The 22,728-nt window shown below is 40.8% G+C and overlaps 2 protein-coding genes across 3 annotated transcripts in view; one reads left to right on the top strand and one right to left on the bottom strand.

Moving 5' to 3' along the window:
- Positions 1-1,441: 1,441 nt before the first annotated feature.
- Positions 1,442-14,648, bottom strand: LOC139075210 (cyclin-dependent kinase inhibitor 1C-like). The gene is made up of 3 exons (XM_070569995.1): positions 14,486-14,648; positions 13,724-14,422; positions 1,442-2,614 (listed from the first exon to the last, which is right to left on the bottom strand). The coding sequence occupies exons 1-2, from the start codon at positions 14,646-14,648 to the stop codon at positions 13,755-13,757; spliced, it is 831 nt and encodes a 276-aa protein (XP_070426096.1). The 3' UTR covers positions 1,442-2,614; positions 13,724-13,754.
- A 30-nt stretch (positions 14,649-14,678) lies between these two features.
- Positions 14,679-22,728, top strand: part of SLC12A2 (solute carrier family 12 member 2) — a 103,862-nt gene continuing 95,812 nt past the window's right edge. Inside the window, exon 1 of one of the 2 annotated variants that reach the window (XM_008530066.2) lies at positions 14,679-15,640. In XM_008530066.2, coding sequence (XP_008528288.2) covers positions 14,903-15,640 — 738 coding nt within the window. In that variant the 5' untranslated portion in view covers positions 14,679-14,902. The remainder of the gene's footprint in view (positions 15,641-22,728) is intronic. The other variant, XM_070571255.1, reaches the window with a different exon arrangement.

Below are 22,728 nucleotides of genomic sequence, written 5' to 3'. Positions count from 1 at the left end.
GGTGGCAGTAGTCCGTGAAAATGCTTGTCTCCTTCCAGTTCTCTCTTCTAAGCTGTAATTCTTGGAGTCCCAACCTAATGCTGGACAGGTAGTTCACCACTATCCCTGCTTGATGGGCCCTGGACTCTCATCTCTGAGATTCTAACTGCATATTCTAGGCCACAAAACCACGGGCCAGCCTCTCCATTTCTGTGCCCAGGGAAAGCAGCCCTACCTGCCTAGCTCTTTCCCTAGGTCTCCACGCTCCCCCATAGCCTGGTCTGGTGATTCTTTCTGATTTTACTAACTTTGAGATGCCCTCTTGCTTTTTTTTTTTTTTTTTTTTGCATAGCTTTTTCAATTCATTTCTAGAGGGAATTCAATTTGAATTTTCAATTCAAAACAGTTCTAGAAGAAAGGTTGATTAAAATTGTCTAACATATCAATACTAGATGATCAGTTTAGACTCAAAGTTTAAAATTCTTTGAGAAATTCTGTTTATATAAAAATTAAGAAGAACCTTATGGGTAAAAGTATGACTGTTTTCAGAGGAATGTACCATAGATTTTTAGAATCACCCTTCCCCCCCAAGAAAACTCCATGTAAATTTTTATTGTGAGGAGTGTGTTATAAAAGGGATAAGTTGCTTATCACCTACTTTTAGTATCAAATGGCTCACAGATCAACTGATATCCAAGAGTGAGAGTGAGGATGAAAATTTTCTAGCAAAACCACTTAGGAAGACACTGCCTTTTCTTTTTATTATCAAGTTAATTTTGCAGATAGTCATATTTTATTTCCAAGCAGATGTGCAGTAGCATGTGCTTCATTTTATTCTCTGTATTCAGAAAGGCAGATGTGAGGGCCAGGCCTGGTGGCTTAGTGGTTAAGTTTGCTGCACTCTGCTTTGGCAACCCGGGTTTGGTTCCTGGGTGCAAACCTACACCACTTGTCTGTCAGTGGCCATGCTGTGGTGGTGGCTCACATACAAAAAAAAGAGGAAGATTGGCAGCGGATGTTAGCTCAGGACGAATCTTCCTCAGTGGGAAAAAAAAAAGCAGGTGTGAAAAGCAAGCTGTAATAATTTTGAGAATAGTTCTGGGGAACTTGCTGAGAAAGCAGAACAGCCATTTGATCCCATGCTCTACATCAGGGGCCTATCAGGGCTCTACATCAGCAACCTAGGGCCCATGGGCCAGATCCAGCCCAAAAAATGTTTTGGTATGGCCTGCAAATAGAATGGTTTTTATATGTTTAAAGGTTGCAAAAAGCAATCAAAGAGGCATATGTGACAGAGATTATATATTATCTATCTAGCCCTTTACAGAAAAAAATTGCTGATCTCTGTTCTATATCATCTTCTCAAGACCTATGAAAGTTTTGAGAATTTTATCCTATTTGTAAGCTAATAAGTTAGCTTATTAGTTTCATGGATACTGGCAGAAGACATGAGATTCCAGGGTCAGAAACAAAGGACTTTATTACTCACAGCAATAGCAGTCACCAAAATAGCAGCATTTGCACCAGCTCCCTAAGACTCAATTCCCACAGGGCAATGTGAAGAGAGCCAGGTAATACCTGCACACACAATAGTTATGTTACAAGACTGGAGTTTAGGGAACCTGAGCTTAGGGAACCTGAACCTTCTATAATGGGCAGTGAGGGTACTTGCTCTTTGCTCCCATGGAAAATTTATCTCAATCTTCCAAGGCTGTTTGCTGCACAAACAATGAAGAAAAGACAGCCTGGAACAAGGGCAGTCAATGTCTCTGCTTGCAAGACATGCAGAAACACAAGAGACCCGCGGAGAATTGTCTCCAATAAATCTAAATTTGTAGCTGTAGCTACTACTTTCAGCATGTTATGATAGCTATATCATTCAAAAAGTTGATCTGAGCCAAGAAACTGTTAAAGTATTTTCAGTATTCTGTTAAAGGGTAGAGGAAATAATATAGTACCTCATACATATTTCTAAAAGTAGTTTAAAATCCTAACATTTAAAAAACTATTTTTCAGCTATTTTGAAATTTCTGATATTCAGAACGGTTTATTTCTGATAGCACCCAGGTTACTGACAACTTATTCTATATTCACCTTTGAACTAACTTCTTAAGTGACTTCTATGTTTTCTTTAGTGGAGGCACAACTATACCATGTTTGATTCAACTTTTAATATTATGGTTCAAAAATTTTTTTTAAGTTATCCTAGAATTTAATGAGAAACACACATTTCAGAGAAGAAGTTTAAACATTTTAGGAACATATTTTAATTGTATGATCTAACCAGTATTATAGTTTTATTTAATTTCTAGAAGTAGAGCCAGCTAAGCAGATTTCTTGCAGCATTATTAATGGAACATATTATTTTTAAAAATTAAAAAACATTTTAATTTTAAAAATTAAGATGCAGGGGCCGGCCTGGTGGCACAGTGGTTAAGTTCGCACGTTCCGCTTCTTGGCGGCCCGGGGTTCGCCGGTTCAGATCCTGGGTGTGGCCATGGCACCGCTTAGCAAAAGCCATGCTGTGGTAGGCGTCCCATGTATAAAATGGAGGAAGATGGTCATGGATGTTAGCTCAGGGCCAGTCTTCGTCAGCAAAAAGAGGAAGATTGGCAGTAGTTAGCTCAGGGCTGATCTTCCTCAAAAAAAAGAAAAAAATTAAGATGCAATTAAAAAAAAAAACTCTTTCATAAGTTAAAGTTTTACAAGGCTATAAACTAAATAATATTTAGTTAAATATTTAAAAAACTGCTTTTATTTAAAACAATAAGTTTAGTAAAATTGGGAATCTTTTAGAAAATCTGGATCATTTTTAAACGTCAGATATAGGAAAATTAGTAGAATTCCCTGGGTCCAATATGAAAATTTCTTAACCCTCAAAAGCAAAAATATGAGGTCAAGTCTTAACTGGCCTAATGCTTATCACATAGGCCTGAGCTGAAGAACTCTGGAGAAAGCAATATTAGTTTGGGGATAATATGGACTCTCATGTTTCCATTAGGCACTATCTGGTGGCTCTCAGTTCTTAGTCTACTGAACAAAAGTTGAGGATAAGATTTGATGTTACACTAGCTAATTTTACTCAGTGATTTTTACATAGCTTTAAAATGTATTAGAAACAAGAATAATATGTTAACATATATCATCCACACTGAAATACCTTTTAAAACCAATGACTGGAAAAGAATGGGTTTCCATACTTTCTAGATGGTATTTTAAATTTTATTTTATAGTAAAATACAATACCATAGTATAACAAGTTTGTTTTCCTCTCTCAAGAAACTGTAAGCAAATATTTGAAGACATGGTTAAGAACCTTAGAAATAATAACCATTCTTCGTAAAACCACTTGGAAAACAGTTTTTCATGTATGGTTTGTCACCCTTTATCCAAGGTAAAGAACATACCCTATGAACCAGCAACACTCTCCTAAACATAGACCCTACAGAAACTTACACACATATTCACCATGGGATGTGTAGTAAAATGCTCACAGCAGCAACGTTCACTATAACAAAAACAAAACTGATCTGGAAACCACCAAAATATTCATTAAAAGTAGAATGGCTACATCAATCGTGGTATATCCATACAAGGTAATACTATAATGTTGTGAAAATAAATGCACTGCAACACACATAACAACATGGATCAACTGCACAAATATATGCTGAAAAGCAGCAAGACACAGAGGGAACATGCAGTATGAATCTATTTATAGTATGTTTAGGGATGTATACATAGATAGTAAAACCAAGGAAACGACTATCACAAACTCTCTGGGGATAGAACAAAAGGGTTATGAGCTGGAAGGGGCATACTTGGGGAGCTTCTGGGGGCCTGGCCATGTTATGTTTCATGACCTAGATGTTGATTTACATAGATATTTGCTTTGTAATTTTCATCAAAATGTATGTATATGTTTTAAACACTTCCCTGTAATGTATGTTATGTATCATAATAAAAACTACAAAAATAAAACAAAGCACCCCATACCATTCTGCATCAAAACCACTGTTTACACAGACCAATATTCTGTCTATGATTCCAAAGGGTATCATATGCTAGTTTCCAAGGAGTCATCCTTAGACTTGCAGGATGAATTCTAAGGTTTGGGCATTAATAATCCCAAAATAAAGTACAGAGAGACTGAATGTGGAACTGTGTCCAAACTATCCCAACAAAAGTCAGTACCAGTACTGAGAAGAGATTCTATATTTAGATGAGAAGATGGAACATCCAATTCTTTCCTCATTATTAGATTTTTAATATTCATTCCTAAATTAGATATAAGTCATTCCTTTTCAAGAATATTATATTTCCTGGTGAATTTACTTCATAAATTGCAAATCCTCTTAAACAACCATACTAATATATCTTCCAACCGTCATTGCTCATATTCACCTCGCCTGCACAGAAAGCATCTGAGAGCTGAATAAAAGAAGTATATGAAGCATGTCAAGGGGCTTAAAATTATCCAGTTAAAAAAAAACCTATTCTCAACTCATGCTCCACATCCAAATATATAGTGGTGGTGATGGTGGAGAAGGAGGAGGAAAAGAAGCTTTGAATTGCTATGGTACATACACACACCATTTTGCAGGGGGAAAAGCTCTTTAAAATGTTAGCTATGTGCTATTTTCACTTAATATTTGTAGGTACATTTTCAGTTCATGTTCAATATAATTATCATTTTAATACTAGTATTACAATGTTTTATAACCCTTTAAAATGAAGGTTTCTACCCACTGGCAGGACCCATCATCATAGAGAATTCCAGAAATCCATGGGTTTTGGCTGGCCACATGTCTTCCCAGTAAGAGACTGTATTTCCCAACCTGCTATGCACAGCCAAGAGCCTAAATTTTGGCCCAAAAGATGCAAAATAGCAAGAAATGAAGCAATGGTCTCTGACCCAGAGCTGAGAGCCTCGTGATGAGAGTGGCAGAGCTACCTGGCTAGCCTGAGACACATCATTTCTGAACTCTTGTCTGAGTAAAAGATAAATGTCTATCTCATTTAAGCCTTGAAATTTGAGGATACTATTAAAGCAGATTTTAACAAAAGCCTAAATACACACTCAGTTAAATTATTTGTAGAAAATTGCTAAATCATTGCCTCATATCAAAACAAAAACAAATGTTATAAGAATTAAGGGATTAAAAAGAAAAGTTTATACTGAAATATATATACATATTAATTTTACGTACAAGATCTTGAGATAGCAAAGACCTTTCTAAGCATTATATCAAAGATAAAAAGCACAAAGAAAAAAGATTGAGATACCTGATGGCAATACCTCTTTAAAATAATTACACATCAATACTATGATGAACAAAATTACATTGCAGGGCCAGCCCTGGTGCCCTAGTGGTTAAGTTCAGCACTCTCTGCTTCAGTGGCCTAGGTTCGGTTCCTAGGCACGGACCTAAACCACTCTGTTAGCAGCCATGCTGTGCTGGTAGCCCTCATGCTAAAAAATAGAGGAAGCGAGGCACGGATGTTAGCTTAGGGCAAATCTTCCTCAGCAAAAAACCAAAAACAGAAACAAAATTACAATGTAACTGACAAACTGAAAAGAACCAATTTAGTTTAAGGTTCACATCTGTGATACATAAAAAGTTCTTAAAGTTGGTAAGTAAAAGACATCAGAAAAATGGCAAAGAACATTGCATTAACACTGATTCTTGCCTGCCAGCCATAGGAACCAACTCTGTTAACTTAGAGTGAATTAGTGGAGAATATGGTAAAGCTAAAAGGAAGAAGAAGTGGATGCAGAAAGGATGAGAAGTAGTTCCAGAGGGTGTTGGTAGCAGGAACTACTATCCAGTCTTCCCTGAGTGCTGCCACTGGAATAAATGGACGGTGGTTCCCTGGAAACAGACTGAAGGTGGAGGATTGCATAGAGAAGGCTGGCAGGGGAGTGCTCTCAGGAGATCCACCTACAAGGACATGAAGGCAGGACTGGGCAGAGGGAAAAGCAGATCCACAGTGAGGATGCAACTGAAACCTCAGCCAATCCTACAGGGTGCTCTTTAGAGTAGTCCCAAATAGAGGCAAAAGCCTTTGTATTGTCCCTTTAGCCAGTCCTGCCTTGGGCTGCCCCCATGCAAGGCAGTTCTCCAGTGAGGGTGGCAGTGAGGCATGAGTAGCTAATAATCCCAGCAACTGGACGTATTTTCTGACTTTGCATGACACCACTCAAAATTCAAAACTCTTAGGAGAGCCAGATTGGCACATTTGGTTATGTGCTCACAATTAGGCTGGGGTAGGCATGGTCCTCTAATATTACGTTCTTCCAAAACTGCACAGAGAGGCCATTCCCACATCCCACCAAAAAAAATTTGCATGCTATGACCAAAACAAGGCAGAATGGAGGCCAGACTTCCAGAATATAGCAAATGTCTATTACAGATACAAACAGGCAATTCAGAAATAATGATACATAAATGATTAATAAACTTTAAAAAGTTTGTCCTTACTAGCAGTCAATGATCGGAAAATTATACCATCTTTTGCTAATCAGATTGACAAAGATTAAGAAGAAGGATCTCTCTCAGAATTTGTAAGGCTGGTAGAAGATAGGCATCCAAATACAATGCCGACAGAAGAATAGACTAATATAATCTTTCTGAAAAATCAATTTTGTAATGTATGCCAAACGTTTTAAAAAAACACATACCCTGCAATTTCACTTGTAGAAATGTATCCTAAAGAAATAATCAACTATGAAGACAGATATATGTATAAAGATATTCAATGCAGCATTGCTTGCTATATTTATAAAGGAAGAAAATAAAGTAAACATTCAAACATAGATGATAGACTCAGTAAACTATGATAAATCTAAATAATGCAATATTACAAAGCCATTAGAAATCATGCAGTTGCAAGATATTTATATATACAGAAAGATGTTCATGTTATTGGTAAGTTTTAAAAATTACAAAACATACAATAAGTCATTTTGTAGTATCACAAACCAAAAGGTAAATGTTATTTTAGGGTGATGGCACTTTAAGTACAGTTTCCCTTTGATTTTTCCTATGACTTTTGCATTAAACATGTATTACTTTTATAATTAAAAAATATTATATCTAATTAGTTGACCTCTTATAAATGTGAAATTTTTAATTTGTATTGTAGAATTTCACATCTTTAGAAATTAGTTGAAATAGAAGTGGACTTTTAGTTCCAATTTCTTGAAAAACAAAAAGCATTTCTTGACTAATCAGAAGAGTTGACACCCAGGGCCATATTTGAAGTCAGGTGCAGTAGCCCAGTTTTAAGTAAAAACAATTACTTGAACTGTAAAAGTCTGTCTTTATCTTTATAATCATTAGTTGCTTTTTTTAACTGGGATGTTGAACTTAATAGTTTTTGCCCACATTTAAAGGAAGATTAAATTACTTGGAAAGGGTTCATAGGAAAGTAATAAAAATAAAATTATGTACTAGGGCTGGCCCAGTAGCATAGTGGTTAAGCTCGCACTCTCTGCTTCAGTGGCCTGGGGTTCTCAGGTTCAGATCCTGGGTGCAGACCTGCACACCGCTCATCAAGCCATGCAGTGGTGGTGTCCTATGTACAAAATAGAGGAAGATTGCTACAGATGTTAGCTCAGCAACAGTCTTCCTCAAGAAAAAGAGGAAGACTGACAACAGATGGTAGCTCAGGGCCAATCTTCCTCACTAAAAATAATAATAATAATAATAATTATATATTTAGAAATTGGGCTCTATAACGACATGCAAGAGGAAACCATTAAGAAAATAAAACCAAAAATAAACTTATATTTCATGAGTTAAAATAACCTCTAAAGAATAGGACAAGAAGCAAAAAAATTGAATTCTTCTAAGAATAATTTAGTTTAGCCATTAGGAAGAATGTCCTGTTCTTAAATAAGTATTTGAGTGTTTTTTACATGTCTAATACTACGGCTGTAAGGACTTGCAACCATTAGAATGTGTTACTAAAGGAAAAAAAATTGTTTTTAAGTGTCAAAGGTAGATAATCACTCTTTCTTCAAAGTAGGGGCTTACTAAACAATCCTTTAAGATCCCTTCCATGTTTATGGTTTTTTGACTTTCAGGCATCTTAAAAAATTATAAAAATATATCTCAATTATACTTACGACTTTTTGAAAGTGAAAAAATGGATTAATCATTAAGGAATAACAGAGGATAAAAAAATTAGATATTTTTCATTAACAGTGAAGAAAACATAGATATAGAATTTAGTTATGGGATACATTACAATATTTGACTCCATAGTGGGGGAAGCAATTAAAGTAATTATTAATGTGTGTGTGTGTTTTGTAAATGTTGGTGTGTGTGTTTTAAATCTCTATTTTTTTTGCAAAGTATAGTGCAATACAGTGAATGCAGACAAAATATTCCTATAGCATACTTTAGTATGTAACATACATTTAGTAGGTAATGGTTTTAGTAACAACCCTTGGTTTTAAAGGGCCTAGTAGGAGGAAAAATGGATTTAAGGTGAGTAAGAAAGAAATCCTCAGTATAGGGTGTTATTCCATCTTCCAAACAAGTGGCAGCAAAATAACGATACTAACAATTGCTTTAAAAATCCAAAATCTGTAACAGAAAAAATAGCTTACGTGCTACTCAAAAAATCACTTAAATGCCTCTTAAAAAGAAACCAAAAAGCAAAATTTAAAAACTAAAGAGGACACATTCACAAAAAAAGATAAAATTTAAAAGGTTTGCTTAGCACAGTTTATTTTGAATATTAAAAATCTTAAACATTTACTTAATGTTTATATACATTAGGGCTTACTATGTATCAGGCACTGTTCTAAGCACCTTACAGATAGTAATTCACGTAATCCTCGTATCTCTAAGAGGTAGCTCCCATTATTATCCCTATTTTACAGATGAGGAAACTGAGGCACAGAGGTCTTACTAGCCCAAGGTCACACGACTAGTAACAAGTGAAGCTGATATGCAAATCCAGGTAGTCTGGCTATGGAGACCATGACTGTAACCACTAAGCTATTTTGTAAAGGTATTCATATTTTATATAAATATTTGATAATTTTGAGCGTTAAAGTTTGCAAATGTTCACAGCCTACAGAGTTAGAAGCAAAAAGTAAATCAGTGCATACAGAAAACAACTTTTCCAACACAAAATTTGAGGGGAAAAGATTTCCTTGACTAGCTGTATGACAAATACATGAGTAAGTGGAAGTGGGGAATGAGAAAAGACAGAGATTATGTTTATTTTAAATGCATTTGTCATGAAATTACTGCTTGAAATAGCAAAACATAAAAGACTTAAATTCAATAAAACCTTGGCTGTCTTTTTGGAAAGACAAAATTTACAAATATGAACTTAAATATTGTTTAGAGAAAAAGCAGTCAGATTTTGATTAATGTTTAATTCTATGGCTGACTTTAAAATCTTTATAATATTTTTAATTAAAGAAGAATGTGATTGAAACTTAGGTAAAAATAACAAAATTATGACATTTACAGGATAAACAAACTTCTTTAAGGTAGGTTTTTGGGTTTTTTTTTCCCCATGATAGGATAATCACTTTTTTGTTAAGGGAAATACCACTGACCTAATATCTATGCTGAATGCCACCTAGTAAAAAAAAGGAAAACTATGACCAGGTGGAAAGTGAGCACAACACATCTAACTAAAACGCACTATAAAACAACAACAAAAGGAGTTGATGTTAAAGGCTCTACGTGGTTTTGTAACTCACACGTTTAATGCTGCAGATATGAAGAGTTGTAGGTCTTACATAATTTGTCTCCTGTTAGGACATTTTAACATTTGAGAAATGAGATGGTTGGAATAACAAGCTAAGTCCCTTCTAGTTCTAAAATTCTAAGTACATTCAATACATAGTACTGAGTACATTGGTACGTACATTGTCAAAGGCTGACTTTCTGGCAAAAAGGGAAAATGAGAAAAATGACCGGAGACCTCCTTCATTACACTGACAGATCTGTTTTTCTCAAGGTTGGTTTCTAAATTGACAAGCAGGGAATCTGATAACTAAACGTTTTCTAATAGTGAACTAAAGGAGACCTCTCCTGACAATGTTTCTACAAGTTTCACATGCATATTTTGATTATATCTCCTGGAACTCTTCCTCCCCTCCCATTATGTTGGCTAATACATGTTACTAAATTCAATATATAGTCACCTCTCATCTTTCTCCGCCTCTTGGCCCAATTTAACACAACCTGTCCTACTGCAAAAATGCCTTCATCTGGTGTTCTTTTCACCTCTCAGGCCACTCCTCCTTTTATCTACTCATTAAATGTTGGAATTACACAAGGCTGGATGCTAGGCCTTCTTTTGAACTCTATACCTATGCTGTTCAATATGATAGCCACTAGCCCATGGGGCTATTTAATACACTTAAATCAAAAAACTAAAAAGTTTGGTTCCTCGGTTGCACTAGGCATTTCAAGTGCTCAATATCCAGAAGTGGCTCATGGATATTGCATTGGCAAGCACTGATACAGAACATCATTGCAGAAAGTTCTATTTTACCGTGCTGCTCTCTCTACCATCTCCCTGAGTGATCTTATTCATGCCCATGGTGTCATTTATCATCTATTTGCAGAAGACCCCCACATTTGTACTCTCTCATACAAACTTCTCCGTTGAGCACAAGACCCATGTAGTCAAATACTTTCTTAACTTTTCCTCTTGGATGTCTCAAAGTTACCTCCAGCCCAGAATGCCCGACTAAATTTCTCACATTCGTCTCCAAATCTGGTTTTAGAATGTTACTATCATCTAACGCCAGGTGAACAAGTTAGAAAACTCAAGTTATGCCTTATTCTCCTCCATTCTTTTAATCCATTTCCAAGTCCTTTGAGTTACCTTTTAAGCACCTCTCAAATTTTTCCCCTTCCTCATCTCCCCTGCATGCCCCATAATCCAAACTCCTATAGCTTGATTAGTAGAGAAATCTTCCTGGATTCAAATCTTGGTTTTGGCTGAGTGACTTTGGACAAGTTACTTAACCTTTTTTCCTTAACCAAGTTTTTCATCTGTAAAATGGGGCTAACACTATGATTTTCTTCACAGTGTTGAAAGAATTAAGATTATGAATGTAGAGTTTAGCACAATATCCAAAACATAAGCTCCCTATAAATGTTAGCTACTATTACTACTATCATCTCCTGCCTAGATTACTGAAAATGTATCCTGTCTTTCCATGCTTACTCTTGCTCCTTTCCAATCTTCTGTCCACAATATAACTAACCAGAGAGACTCTTAATAAATGTAAATTTGATCACATGCCCCTCTTTTTCCCTAGAAACCCATTAATGGTTTTATAGGGCTTTTAGAATAGACAGACTTACCTCTTATCACTCCTGCCCCTTAATCCCTATGCTTTAACTAAACTGGCTTACAGCTACTTAGTCAGGCCATGTTCACTTGATGAGGGCTTTTGCCCACAATATTTCTTTTTTGAAACCCCCCTGCAAGTTATAGTTTAATCCTAATCAGCCTTCAGACCTCAGCTGAAGTCAATTCCTTCCTAAGTCCAGTCCCACTACTTTGCATTCTCATTGTACCATGTTCTTTTCTGTCCTAGAGCTTCTCAGTTTGCAATTACACGTTTCTACGAGTGACTAAGTGACTACTATTTATTATTACTACATTTATTTGTTTCCTCCAACAGACATCTCAGACTGAGCTCCTGATATTCCTCTCACCCAGACCTGCTCTATCCCCCATCTCCTCTAACTCAGAAAATAGCAACACCATTCTTCCAGCTCCTGAGGCCAAACCTTTTGGATTCTCTTTCACACTCCATGTCCATTAGCAAATTCTGTTGCCTCCCCAGAATTCATCTGCTTTCCCCCTATTTCCCCATTACCCATTGTGGTCAAAGACATAGCATCACTTCCTGGATTGCTGTGATACCTCATAACACATCTCCTTGCTTCTTTCTTTGTCTCCACCACTTACCCCCTTGTATATTTACAACAAGGTAGCTAGAATGATTCTTTAAATATGTCAAATCATATCATTTTTCTACTCAGAGCCTCCAATAACTTGCCATCTGCTAGGGACTGAATTGTGCCGCCCCAAAATCCAAATATTGAAGCCCTAACCCATGTGGCTGTATTGTAGACAGTGCCTTTAAGGAAGTGATTAAGATTAAATGAGGTCATAAGGGTGGTACCCTCATCCAATAGAACTAGTGCCCTTATAAGAAGAAGAGACAACAGAATTCTCTCTCCACCACGTGAGGACATGGTGAGAAGGCTGTCTGCAAGTCAGGAAGAGAGCCCTTACCAGAATCTGACTATATTGGAACCCTGACCTTAGACTTTCCAGCCTCTAGAACTGTAAGAAAATAAATTTCTGTTCTTAAAGCCACCCAGTCTATGGTATTTTGTTATGGCAGCCCCAGCTAATCTACCATCTCCCTCAGAGTAAAAGCCAAAGTCCTCCCAATAGCCAAAAAGGTCCTACACATTCTGGTCCATTAGGCCCCCAACCCCTAAACTCTCTGACGTAATCACCTTTGATTCTCCCCATTCCTTAAGCAGCTTCAGCCACACTGGCATGTATACAATTCCATGAACGTGTCAGGCATGCTCTCACTTTTGGGTTTTGTGTTTCCTCTCCTTGGAACATTGTTTTCCCAAATATTTGTATCACTGACTTCCTCACTCAAATGTCATCTTCTCAGTGGGGGCAGTCTATGAAAAATGTTACCACTTTCATCTCACACACATATCCTATTCCCCTTTCCTTAGCAGTCCCTACTAGCATGCTATATGTTTTATGTATTTATTGCCTCTCTCTCTCTCACTAGGCTTTGAGCTCCATGAGAGAAAGGATTGTCTGGTTTGCTCACTGCTATATCCCTAGAACACCGAGCACCTTATAGTAGGTGCTTACCATGTGTTCAGTTCAATGAATGTTGAATTTCAACAGCCACTGAATTAGCTTTGCTACCGCATAGATCAGGCACTATGGGAGCAATCCCCTAACAGAAACCGCACTGCTTAAAGGACCACCTGGTTTTCTGGCCTCTTCTGGTCTTCTGCTAATACTATTAAAGCTCAAAAGGGGCTTTAAAAACTGTGGCTATATGATCCAAGACCTGTTCCTTCCTCTTTCCATCTTTACAAGAGAGATAATAAACCGTGATGAAAAGATCATGACAATATTTTGAAAACTGCCTGATTGCAGCTTTCTTCACAGTATTTCCAAACAGTTCTGCAAACTCTGAGGCTCTTTGATCATGCTTCAAGGATTCAGCAAAGATGGTGTTTATCCCCAAAATAAAACTTAAAAATACATAAATGAGTGCATAAATAAAAGACAAGTGATATGATCGAAGAAGCCATTCCTTCTTGTTGTCTGTTTTTCTATAGGGCTGTGGGTAGAATTTAGGTTACAAATGGATTCTGCTGCTAAGAAAGTTGCAAAATAATTATATTCCCCTACATTTTACAGAAGAGACACTAAGCCTGCAGAAGAGAGGAGTACCTTTCTGTTTTAACTAAAACAGAGGAATTCTTCACAACCTAAATCGTGATGAAACTTCCCGAATAGGGCTCCACGGTTAGTTACTGCACAGTGTATTCATTCTAAGCTGAGCTTCCCATCATTTCTGGAAATGCCCCAAGTTAAAAACCACCTGGAAAGAATGAGGTATCACAACTAAGCTCCCTTCTCATTTTCAAACATCACAGCTTTTAAAATAAAGGTGTCATCGGAAGTGTGGACACACCCACTGCATCGCGACTGGAATTAGTCTCTGGTTATGCAAATCTAACGCGCCAGGCGGGTGAGTTTACCGCCTCAAAGGCAGCACAGAGCAACCTGCCTTCCCCTGGGCTCAGGCCCAGAGCGTGTGCGGAGAGTCGTGGCGGCTCGGAGCTCCCAGCTGACCTCGCGGGGGCGGGGGCGCACATCGCCCGCAGCTCCGGAAGCACCTGCGGGCCCGACGGGAAAGCCTCGGGCATCACCCGCTGGAGCGAGGGGCGGTCGGCGGCTACGGCACCGCCTCGGGTACCACGCGCCTGAGAAGAAGCGGCCCAGTCGCCCCGCAGCATCTCGCGAGATCTCGCCGGCTCAGCCCCAAGTATTGCGAATTCAGAACTTGGGGGGAAAAAAAGCGAGCAGACGAGAGCCCCTGGAGCCGCCGCGGTGGAGGCAGCTGCCGCGGGCGCATCAGGAGTCCGCGTGCGCCGAGGCAGGGCCCAGGCACCGTCCGCAGCCTGGGCTGCCGTGGCCTGGGCTGCCGGCCCACTGACGCGCGGCCCCAGGGGCGGGGAGAGAGGGAGGCGGCCGGGGGGGCCAGCTCCTTTTCGCCGCAGAGCGGGGCGGGGGAAGGAGGTGGAGGGGTGGGAGGAGGGCGACGGAAGAGGAGGTAGCGGCGCGGAGATCTTCCCGGCGACGGCGGCGCTGAGGCGACGCGCGGCCGCGCCTGCTCCCCGATCGCGCGGCTAGAGCTGCTCGCGGGGCCCGCTGCCGGAGGCCGGGTGCGGACTGGCCGCCCGCGCCCCTCGCGCGCGCCGCTCTCGCGTGGGGGCGCGCAGCAGCCTGGGAGGGCCGGGGCGCCGTGGGAGCGCCGGCCGCGCGCCGCTGCGGGACTTCGGGTGGGCGGGCTGAGGGGCGGAGGAGCCGCCGGCCCCGCCTCCCGCGTGCTGCATCCCCAGCCAGCGCCGCCGCGGCCCCGCCGAGGCTTTAAACAGCGGGACCCGCCCCGCGCCCGCTGCACTCGCGCGCTAAGTCGGCTGCCGGCGCCGTTCGTGCCGGCCCGGGCGAGCGGCGGCGAGCGGGCGGCGGGGAGAGCGGCTCCCTCGTCTGGCGTTGCGGCTGCCGCCACCGCCGGCCGGGGGCGCGGAGGGCTTGCAGCCCGCAACGTCCGCCAGCCTCTCCGGGTCCGCCAGGGGTTCAGGCGGCGATGGAGCCAGGGCCCACGGCGCCCTCCTCCGGCGCCCCGAGGCTGGCCGGGGTCGGTGAGGCGCCGCCAGCCGCCGCGCTGGCCGCCGCCGGGGTGGATCTTCCCGGCACGGCCGTGCCCTCGGTGCCTGAGGATGCTGCGGCCGCGAGCCGGGCCGGCGGCGGGGTCCGCGGTGAGGGCGCCGCGGCAGCCGGGGATGGGCTGGGCAGACCCCTGGGGCCCACCCCAAGCCAGAGCCGCTTCCAGGTGGACCTGGTTTCCGAGAACGCCGGGCGTGCTGCTGCTGCTGCGGCGGCGGCGGCGGCCAGTGCTGGTGCAGGGGGCAAAGAGACCCCCGCGGAGGGGAAAGCTAGCGGTGAAAGCGGGCCGGCTAAGGGCAGCGAGGAAGCCAAGGGCCGCTTCCGCGTGAACTTCGTAGACCCGGCTGCCTCCTCGTCGGCGGACGAGAGCTTGTCGGATGCTGCGGGGGTTGGAGGCGATGGGCCCAACGTGAGCTTTCAGAACGGCGGGGACACGGTGCTGAGCGAGGGCAGCAGCCTGCACTCGGGCGGCGGCGGCAGTGGGCACCACCAGCACTACTACTATGACACTCACACCAACACCTACTACCTGCGCACCTTCGGCCACAACACCATGGACGCCGTCCCCAGGATCGACCACTACCGGCACACGGCCGCGCAGCTGGGCGAGAAGCTGCTCCGGCCCAGCCTGGCGGAGCTCCACGATGAGCTGGAAAAGGTGAGCTCTCCCGACCCTCTCCCTGCAGCTTTCTCACCAGCCCTCCTTCCTTCCCCAACCACTGGTCCCGCTGACCGCGGGATGTGCCGCCGGCTCTCCACCCGTGATGTGGCGGGAATGGACGTGCACGACTCGCTAGCATCTTTGGCTTCAGCTGTCAAGGGTAGAATTGCAGAGGAATGTAACTTAATCTCTTAAAAGTTTGCAGCGGGTTAGGTTAGTGACATGACATGGAAGAGGCTGCACTTAACAGCCTTCTCCATCCGGTTATATCTCTCATGTACACTTTCTCACCCACGCTTAACAATTACCATCTCTCTGAATGACAGTTGTGCTTGTGGGCCCCGAGAAGGGAATGTGCAGGAGGTGAGGACGTCTCTTGGGAGAGAGTGGAGAACACCTACCATCTGTGGCCTTTTTAAAGGTTGTATTGTATGGCTTATGTGCACCCATTAGGGGTCCCAAGAGTGGGAACGTTAGTGTTCGAAGGGAAAATCTTAACAGGGTGTGTTTGTGGTCTGTAAATTATTAAAAGCTCAATTCTTGCAATCTTGAATATGCAAAGGATCATAGAAATATTAAGTCTTGGGACATGCTGTCCCTGATAATGCCATAAATCCATTTTTTTATACTGTAAACATTTTGGGAGAGGACTACATAAAAAACAAAAAATTGGCGAGGAGGGGCAGAGTCTAAAAAGGAGCAAAAGAAACAGGAGAAATGTTTTTTACTGTGGAGGATGTCCAGAAAGACGTTCAGGGGTCTTGCAAAGTAATTATACTTTGTGAACAGAAAACCATCGCTATAAACTCTATTGATTTCTGTAATTCTATTTTTTATGACCATTTGTGACTATTTCTTCAGGGTACACAATCATTATTTTGAGATATGTTCATGCTTTTGAGATTTGATTAATATTTAACATTTTTATTAGCTGGGATTACTTGAAGTCACACTTTACAAGTAGATAATGACTACATTGATGGCATTTTGTGAATGCAGAGAGTTGGTACCATATAAGTTGAATCAATCATAGTGTGGAAGAGTTTAAATACAGAAAGTATGTAATTTCTTTTGGATTTGGTTATTTGATCTCATATAGTCATTTCATACAAGACTATACTTATCCCAATGTTTGATAAATGTAACATTCATACAATTTGAAATAGTTACAGAGGTCCCAACCCTTATAGCTTATTGATTGTTTAAAAGCCTGACATCATTTAGCTTTGAACTACTGCTGTTATTCCATTGTGGTATTTTGTCATATCAGAAGAAAAACAATTTTTAAAACACTTCTTTTATTCATACTCCTGTAGTTTCTCTCCAGTCTATTATTTTTTTCCTTTCAAAACTCAAAACCTTTGTAGTGTAGGTATGTAACTGATAATGTTCGTTAGAGCATTTTTATTATTATTGAAAATATTATGCAGATACATTTGGGATTTATTTCACCAAAGCTGATTAGTTTAGCAGTAAAGCAGTCTGTATTTACCTCTATGTTTTGGGAAGGATTTTTTTAATTGAAGGATGTTATATTCTTTGAACTTGTATGCTTCCTAGGAAAGTTTTTGTTATTTTAAGTTAAATTCTCTCAACAAAGCACTTCAAGTTCTCCAAAACTTTAGGGATTGTTTGTTTTGCATTTTTGGTCAGTTTACAGTGTCTAAAAAAGAATACCTGTGTTGTTAGCTGAAGAAGTCACCCAGTCTCTCAGCCTCAGCTTCCTCAGCTTTGAGGGTTATTTTGAAGATTAGGAAAAAAATGCACATAAAGACCCATGTTCAGTGCCTGAAAAATAATGCCTAATGTAGTTTTTATTTTGGTCTTAAATTGGCCCTTCAGAAAGTACATAAACTCTTCGATTTTAGATTCTCTTAATTTTTACATTATTAGATGGATGTACTGTGCAAAATGTTACGTTCAGAGTTTCATTTATGCGACAAGTAATGAATTCTTTGTAGTTTTTTACCTTCTACCACTTGGTCTTTTATAGCCAACAGGTTATATTAGGTTAAATAAGCATAGAACCTCAGATGGAAATTAATTTTGATTAGAATTTAGCAAAGGGATTAAAGAAATGTGTTATATTAAGGAGTACAAATCTGGCTAAAGAGATCTACACTGTTGAAGGAGGATGGGAGAGGGGTGGTAGCATAGGTTGGCCAGATCGCCAGAAGCTGTTCCTCACCCTGTCTAGATTGGCTTCTGGCTTCTTTAAAGCCTTTTCTAGCCGTACCTGAATCATAATATTTAGAATTCTGTAGCATTTAATTCTATCACTTGATTGATTGTCATGTAGTCTACCTTGGTCACTAAGTGCTTAAGTGTCTACCTTGGGTCTAACTCAGTGCTAGAAACTAGGGAAGAACCAAACAAGTAAAAGACAAGCACCAGAAACTTGTTAGGGGAAAGGACTATGTTGTCTTCCTTCTACTTGAATTTCTTTCATTGCCCAGCACTGTGACTTTTTAAAGTATTTTGCCTGTAAGTCCAACTGAAGAGGAATAGTTAAGTATCCATGGTGCATCTTGCTGCCATTCTAGGGCCAGGACTCATGCGTTCTCCATTTGTCAAATATTTATTAGGGAGAGGAGTATCTTAGGTGTTGGTAGCATGGCTGTGGCACTGTGGAATGATGCAGTGATTAACAAAACAGATACTGAGTGTCTAGACATATGTTAACCAAATCTTTGCACAAGTAACATATTTTTTTCCAGTGCTATGAAAGAAAAGTGTAAGATGCTTAGTGAGGATATAATAGGACCTAATTTTAATTGGTGTGTTGGGGAGGCCTTTTTCAAGAAGTGTGACAATGAAGCTGAGACCTGAAGGCTAAGTTGATAATAGGGCAGAACAACCTTCCAGGTCAAAGGAACAGCATATGTGAAAGTAGTGAGGTGAGAGAGTGATTTGTCTAAAGAACTATAAGGAGGCTAGTAAAAGATTTTATTATAAATGTAGTGGAAAATTTTTGAAGGGTTTTGTGTGAGGTAGCAACATAATCTGTTTTGTTTTAACATCTCTGCCTGCTGGTTGGAGAATGCATTGGCAGGGGCAAGAATGGAACCAGTTACATTACGGTGGTTTGGGTTACAGGTAATAAGGGTTGGTGGCAAAATGAATTGGATGTAGGTGGAATGGATGTGAGAGGGAAAGAGAAGCTGATTCCCAGGTTTTGGACTTGAGCAACTGAATAGATAGTGGTACTGTTGCCTGAGTTGGGAAAGAGTGGAGAAGAAATAGGTTTCAGGGTGAAGGAAAGAATTCTGTTTGAGCAGCCTATAAGACTTCTTAGTCAAGAGTCATTTTGAGGAAGAGGGGGCAGAATACATTATATATGTATGTAAGATATATACATGTATGAAAATGTGTATATATATGGAAATGTGTGTGTATGTATATAGTATATGTATATAAATAGTCAGAATAATGGGTGTAATTACTTAGGAGAATGGGTAGATAAGAGAACAGAAATAGGGTCTGGGATTGGGTCTAGAAAATGTCTAAAGGTAGGTTAGAGATTGAGGAGACACTGGCAGAGAAAGGGAAGAAGGAGCTGCTAAGCTGGTGAGAAATAGCCAGGAGAGCAGTGTTAGGGAAGGTGAGAGACAGGAGTTTGAAAGAAGGCAGAAGCTCTTCAAAGTTGATGCCAGGAATTGATTTTTTTTTCAGTATTTCAAAACATAAAACCAAAGTAATGATTCCTGCCCCTACAAGAAGAAATTCAAAAGTGAAGGGTAAACAAAAAAATAAGTATTTGATGGACAACTTCAATGTGTGATGGAAAGCATGGTTATCAAATGTGGAAAAGTATAGTGGTAGACAATCCATAATAGCTCCTACTGGATTTAAAGCATTATTGAAACAGTTTTAAAAGGTAATATTACCTTTGCATAGTTGTCCTTAGGCCAGGGTTTGAGAACTTTTTGCTGCTGTTCTGTCAAGTCTGTATATGGCCTCTCTATTTTAGCCTTTCTCATTTAAAAAAAGGGGAAAGTAAAGGAGCAGCTATACAGAGTGTCTTTTACGTCTCACTGAGCTTGTTGGCTTTTTCGTTTAATTCCTAAGAAATAGGTTTCATACACATTTTACTCATGAAATGGGCTTGTAGAAGCTGAAGAAATTGCTTAATGCCAATCTCATTGAAAGTGGTACAGCTGGAATTCACACCCAGTTTTTTTCTGACTCCAATGCCAAGACATAGTAGCTCCTCTTTCTTGTTCTCTCTTCTTCCTACCTATCCCTCCGACCTGCTCTGAGAAGGCAGGGATGTTGAAGGGGACACGTTGGGGATTACCAACATCACCTATCTATCTTGACCTCCTGAGAGCAGAATGATTACATAACTGAGAGAAATGAGGAATTCTTGTGATGATGTAATCATTGATTAATATGACTCTTTCACTAGGACCTGAGCTTGTGTCTCATTTATCTCCACACAGAGATGGGCCTTAATGGAGATTTGTTCATTGAATATATCAAGGTGGGCAGTTCTTCCCGCTTAACAAGGACTTTAGGTAAAACACTAAACAGCTGTGTTATCTTCTCCAACTCGGTATGGCTGCTTCTCTGAGTGGGCTGTGTTGATTCTTGGACAAGAATCACACACTACTAATCACTTCAGTACATAGCTTGAGTCCTTGTACATCATCCTGGAGGGACAAGAATGGGTCACATCCCTGGGGGTAGGGAGTAGATTAGATCTAGGTCTAAGTAAAGTTGGGACTCTGATAAGAAACACATTCATGTGGCAAAGTCACATTTGGACTATTTCACAATTTTGCCAGGGGCTCCACTCTGCTAAATCAATCCATGCCACCAGAGCTAAAGTGTGGTTTACCCATAATACTGTATGCATTCCCCAAGTATATGCTAACTGACTGCCCAGGTAGAAGGAAAGGTAAATTTGAGGATTTAAAATGTGGCAAAAAATCCATATACTGCTATCATAGTTGATGTCTTCTCTGTGAGTGTTTGTGTTCATGCTCCAATTTCCAATCCTGTGAGACTGGAATTGAAAGGACCAAAATAGCGTTTCTTGGTTCCTCTGTGTTGAGTGTGTTTGTTTTCAAAATTTCGTTTTTTTCTTGCTGAGGAAGATTCTCCCTGAGCTAACATCTGTGCCAGTCTTCCTCTATTTTGCCCGTGTGTCGCTGCCACAACATGGCTGCTGCTGAGTGGTGTAGGTCTGCACCCAGGACCTGAACCCAGGCTGCTGAAGCGGAGCATGCCAAACTTAACCACTAGGCCACGGGGCTGGCCCTTCAATAATTTTTAATTACATGTTTCATATATGTGTTTGGATAGTCTGTAGTACTAGCCAAATTGGTTCCATGCTGAAGCAAAATGAGTATGAATGTAGTTATTTAACAAATCCTTACTGAGTACTAACAACAGCACTGTTCTAAGTGCTGGGGGTACAGCAGTGAACACAACAAAGTCGTGAAACTTTCATTCTAGTGGCAGGAGACAATAAAAAAGTAGGTCAGATGTAACTGCTGTGAAGAAAATTAAAGGTGGATGGACGGTAAAGACTGGGTGGTGCTGTTTTAGAGGAGTTAGAAAGGACCTCTCTGAGAGGTGAGCAGTCACAGAAGGGAGTGAGGGATTGCACCACGCAAGTATCTTAGGGGAAGAACACTCTAGGCAGAGGAACTGCAAACACCAAGACCCTGAGATGGCAGTGTGCTTGGTGTGATTGAGAAACAAGGAGGCCAGCAAGACTGGAGTGACAAGAAGGGAGAGTGATAGGAGAGGCCAGAGCAGCAGTGAGGAACAAATAATGTAGAACCTTGTTGATCATAGTAAAGACTTAGGGTTTTACTCTGAGTGATGTAGGGAGCCAGGGAGCGTTTTGAGCACAGACAAGATATGATCAGACATGTGTTTTTAAGTTCTCCACACAGCAAACAGAGTGATAATACACTGTAAGGGGCTCAGGATGGAAGCTGGGAGACTAGTCAGAAGGCCTATTGCAGTGTTTCAATTAAGATGATGGTGATTTTTACCAGATAATAATGTTTGATAAAATGGGAAGTGTTCAGATATCTGCTGGATATGTTTGAAAGGTAGACTTGTTGGGATTTGCTGATAGGTTGGATGAGGGGTATATAGAAAGATTAGTGCCAGTTTCCCCCCTGTTTATAATCAGTGTTTATGGATATGGGGAAGACTGGGGAGAGCAAGTTTGGGAGGTAGACTCAGGAGTTGGATTTCAATCCACAAATTCGCTCTATAGTGGGGCAAACACTTACACAATTGCAGCCACTGGTTTGTGAAGTAATAGAAGTTAAGAAAATGAGCTTTAATTTGTAGCATAAAAATGAATGTGCTTTTATGTTACAAATTGCAGGTAGAACCATGAAAACCAGTAGTTTTTCAGATACCATACAGAGGGGTGGGGAACTGGTGGGTTGATTCCACAAAGTAAGAGTAAGGGATGGACAAGAAGCAGAACTCCTTAAAATACTGAAGTTAGAAACATATCGATGATTTCCCATTTAAAATGTAAAAGCTATCATCTGCCAGGCGCTTTATTATTCTTCTGTTTCTCACTAGAATCTGTACCAGTGCTGTCTTAAAGCTATTATGAAAAACTTGGAGCTGATAGAGAACGTGGCAATTTCTAATTAGTAGAAGGGGAAAATCTGAAAAGCAAAAATAGCTTAGTGGAATATTGTCTCTTTGCAGAAGCTAATTACGGCTGGTATATTTGTAGTACCCTTTGGCTCGGAAATTTCTCCGCTTTAAATTTTCACTATGCTGTTCCTGAACATTCGCAAATTAGATACCCGTCTAGGTTAAGAATTCTAGAAGCCACTGGGATGGTTCTTTGTTGGGTTGTGTGGAATAGTTCCTCTAACAGTGTAGCTTCTAACAGAGTTTGGTGTGTGAGTCATTTTGGAGCTTTATTGCAGCTGGGTGGCTTGGTGGGGCATTACTGATTGCTCCAGCAGAGGAAGACTTAACGGACCCACGAGGACCCCGGCCGTCTGCTCTAGTGTGGCTTCCACCTCATCGTTTCACCTAAATAGTTCTTGTTAAAGTCACCAGTGACCTCCATCCTTATCACCAATTCCAGGAAA

This window comes from Equus przewalskii, chromosome 13, assembly GCF_037783145.1.
Source record: "Equus przewalskii isolate Varuska chromosome 13, EquPr2, whole genome shotgun sequence".
Taxonomy (NCBI): domain Eukaryota; kingdom Metazoa; phylum Chordata; class Mammalia; order Perissodactyla; family Equidae; genus Equus; species Equus przewalskii.
This window is presented reverse-complemented; position numbering and strand designations above follow the sequence as displayed.

Coding starts and splice junctions, on each gene's coding strand:
- LOC139075210 (XM_070569995.1), bottom strand. CDS start 14,648: ATGCAGCACGCGGGAGGCGGGGCCGGCGGCTCCTCCGCCCCTCAGCCC. Junction 14,423..14,485: donor GCGAGGGGCGCGGGCGGCCA/GTCCGCACCCGG, acceptor ATCGGGGAGCAG/GCGCGGCCGCGCGTCGCCTC.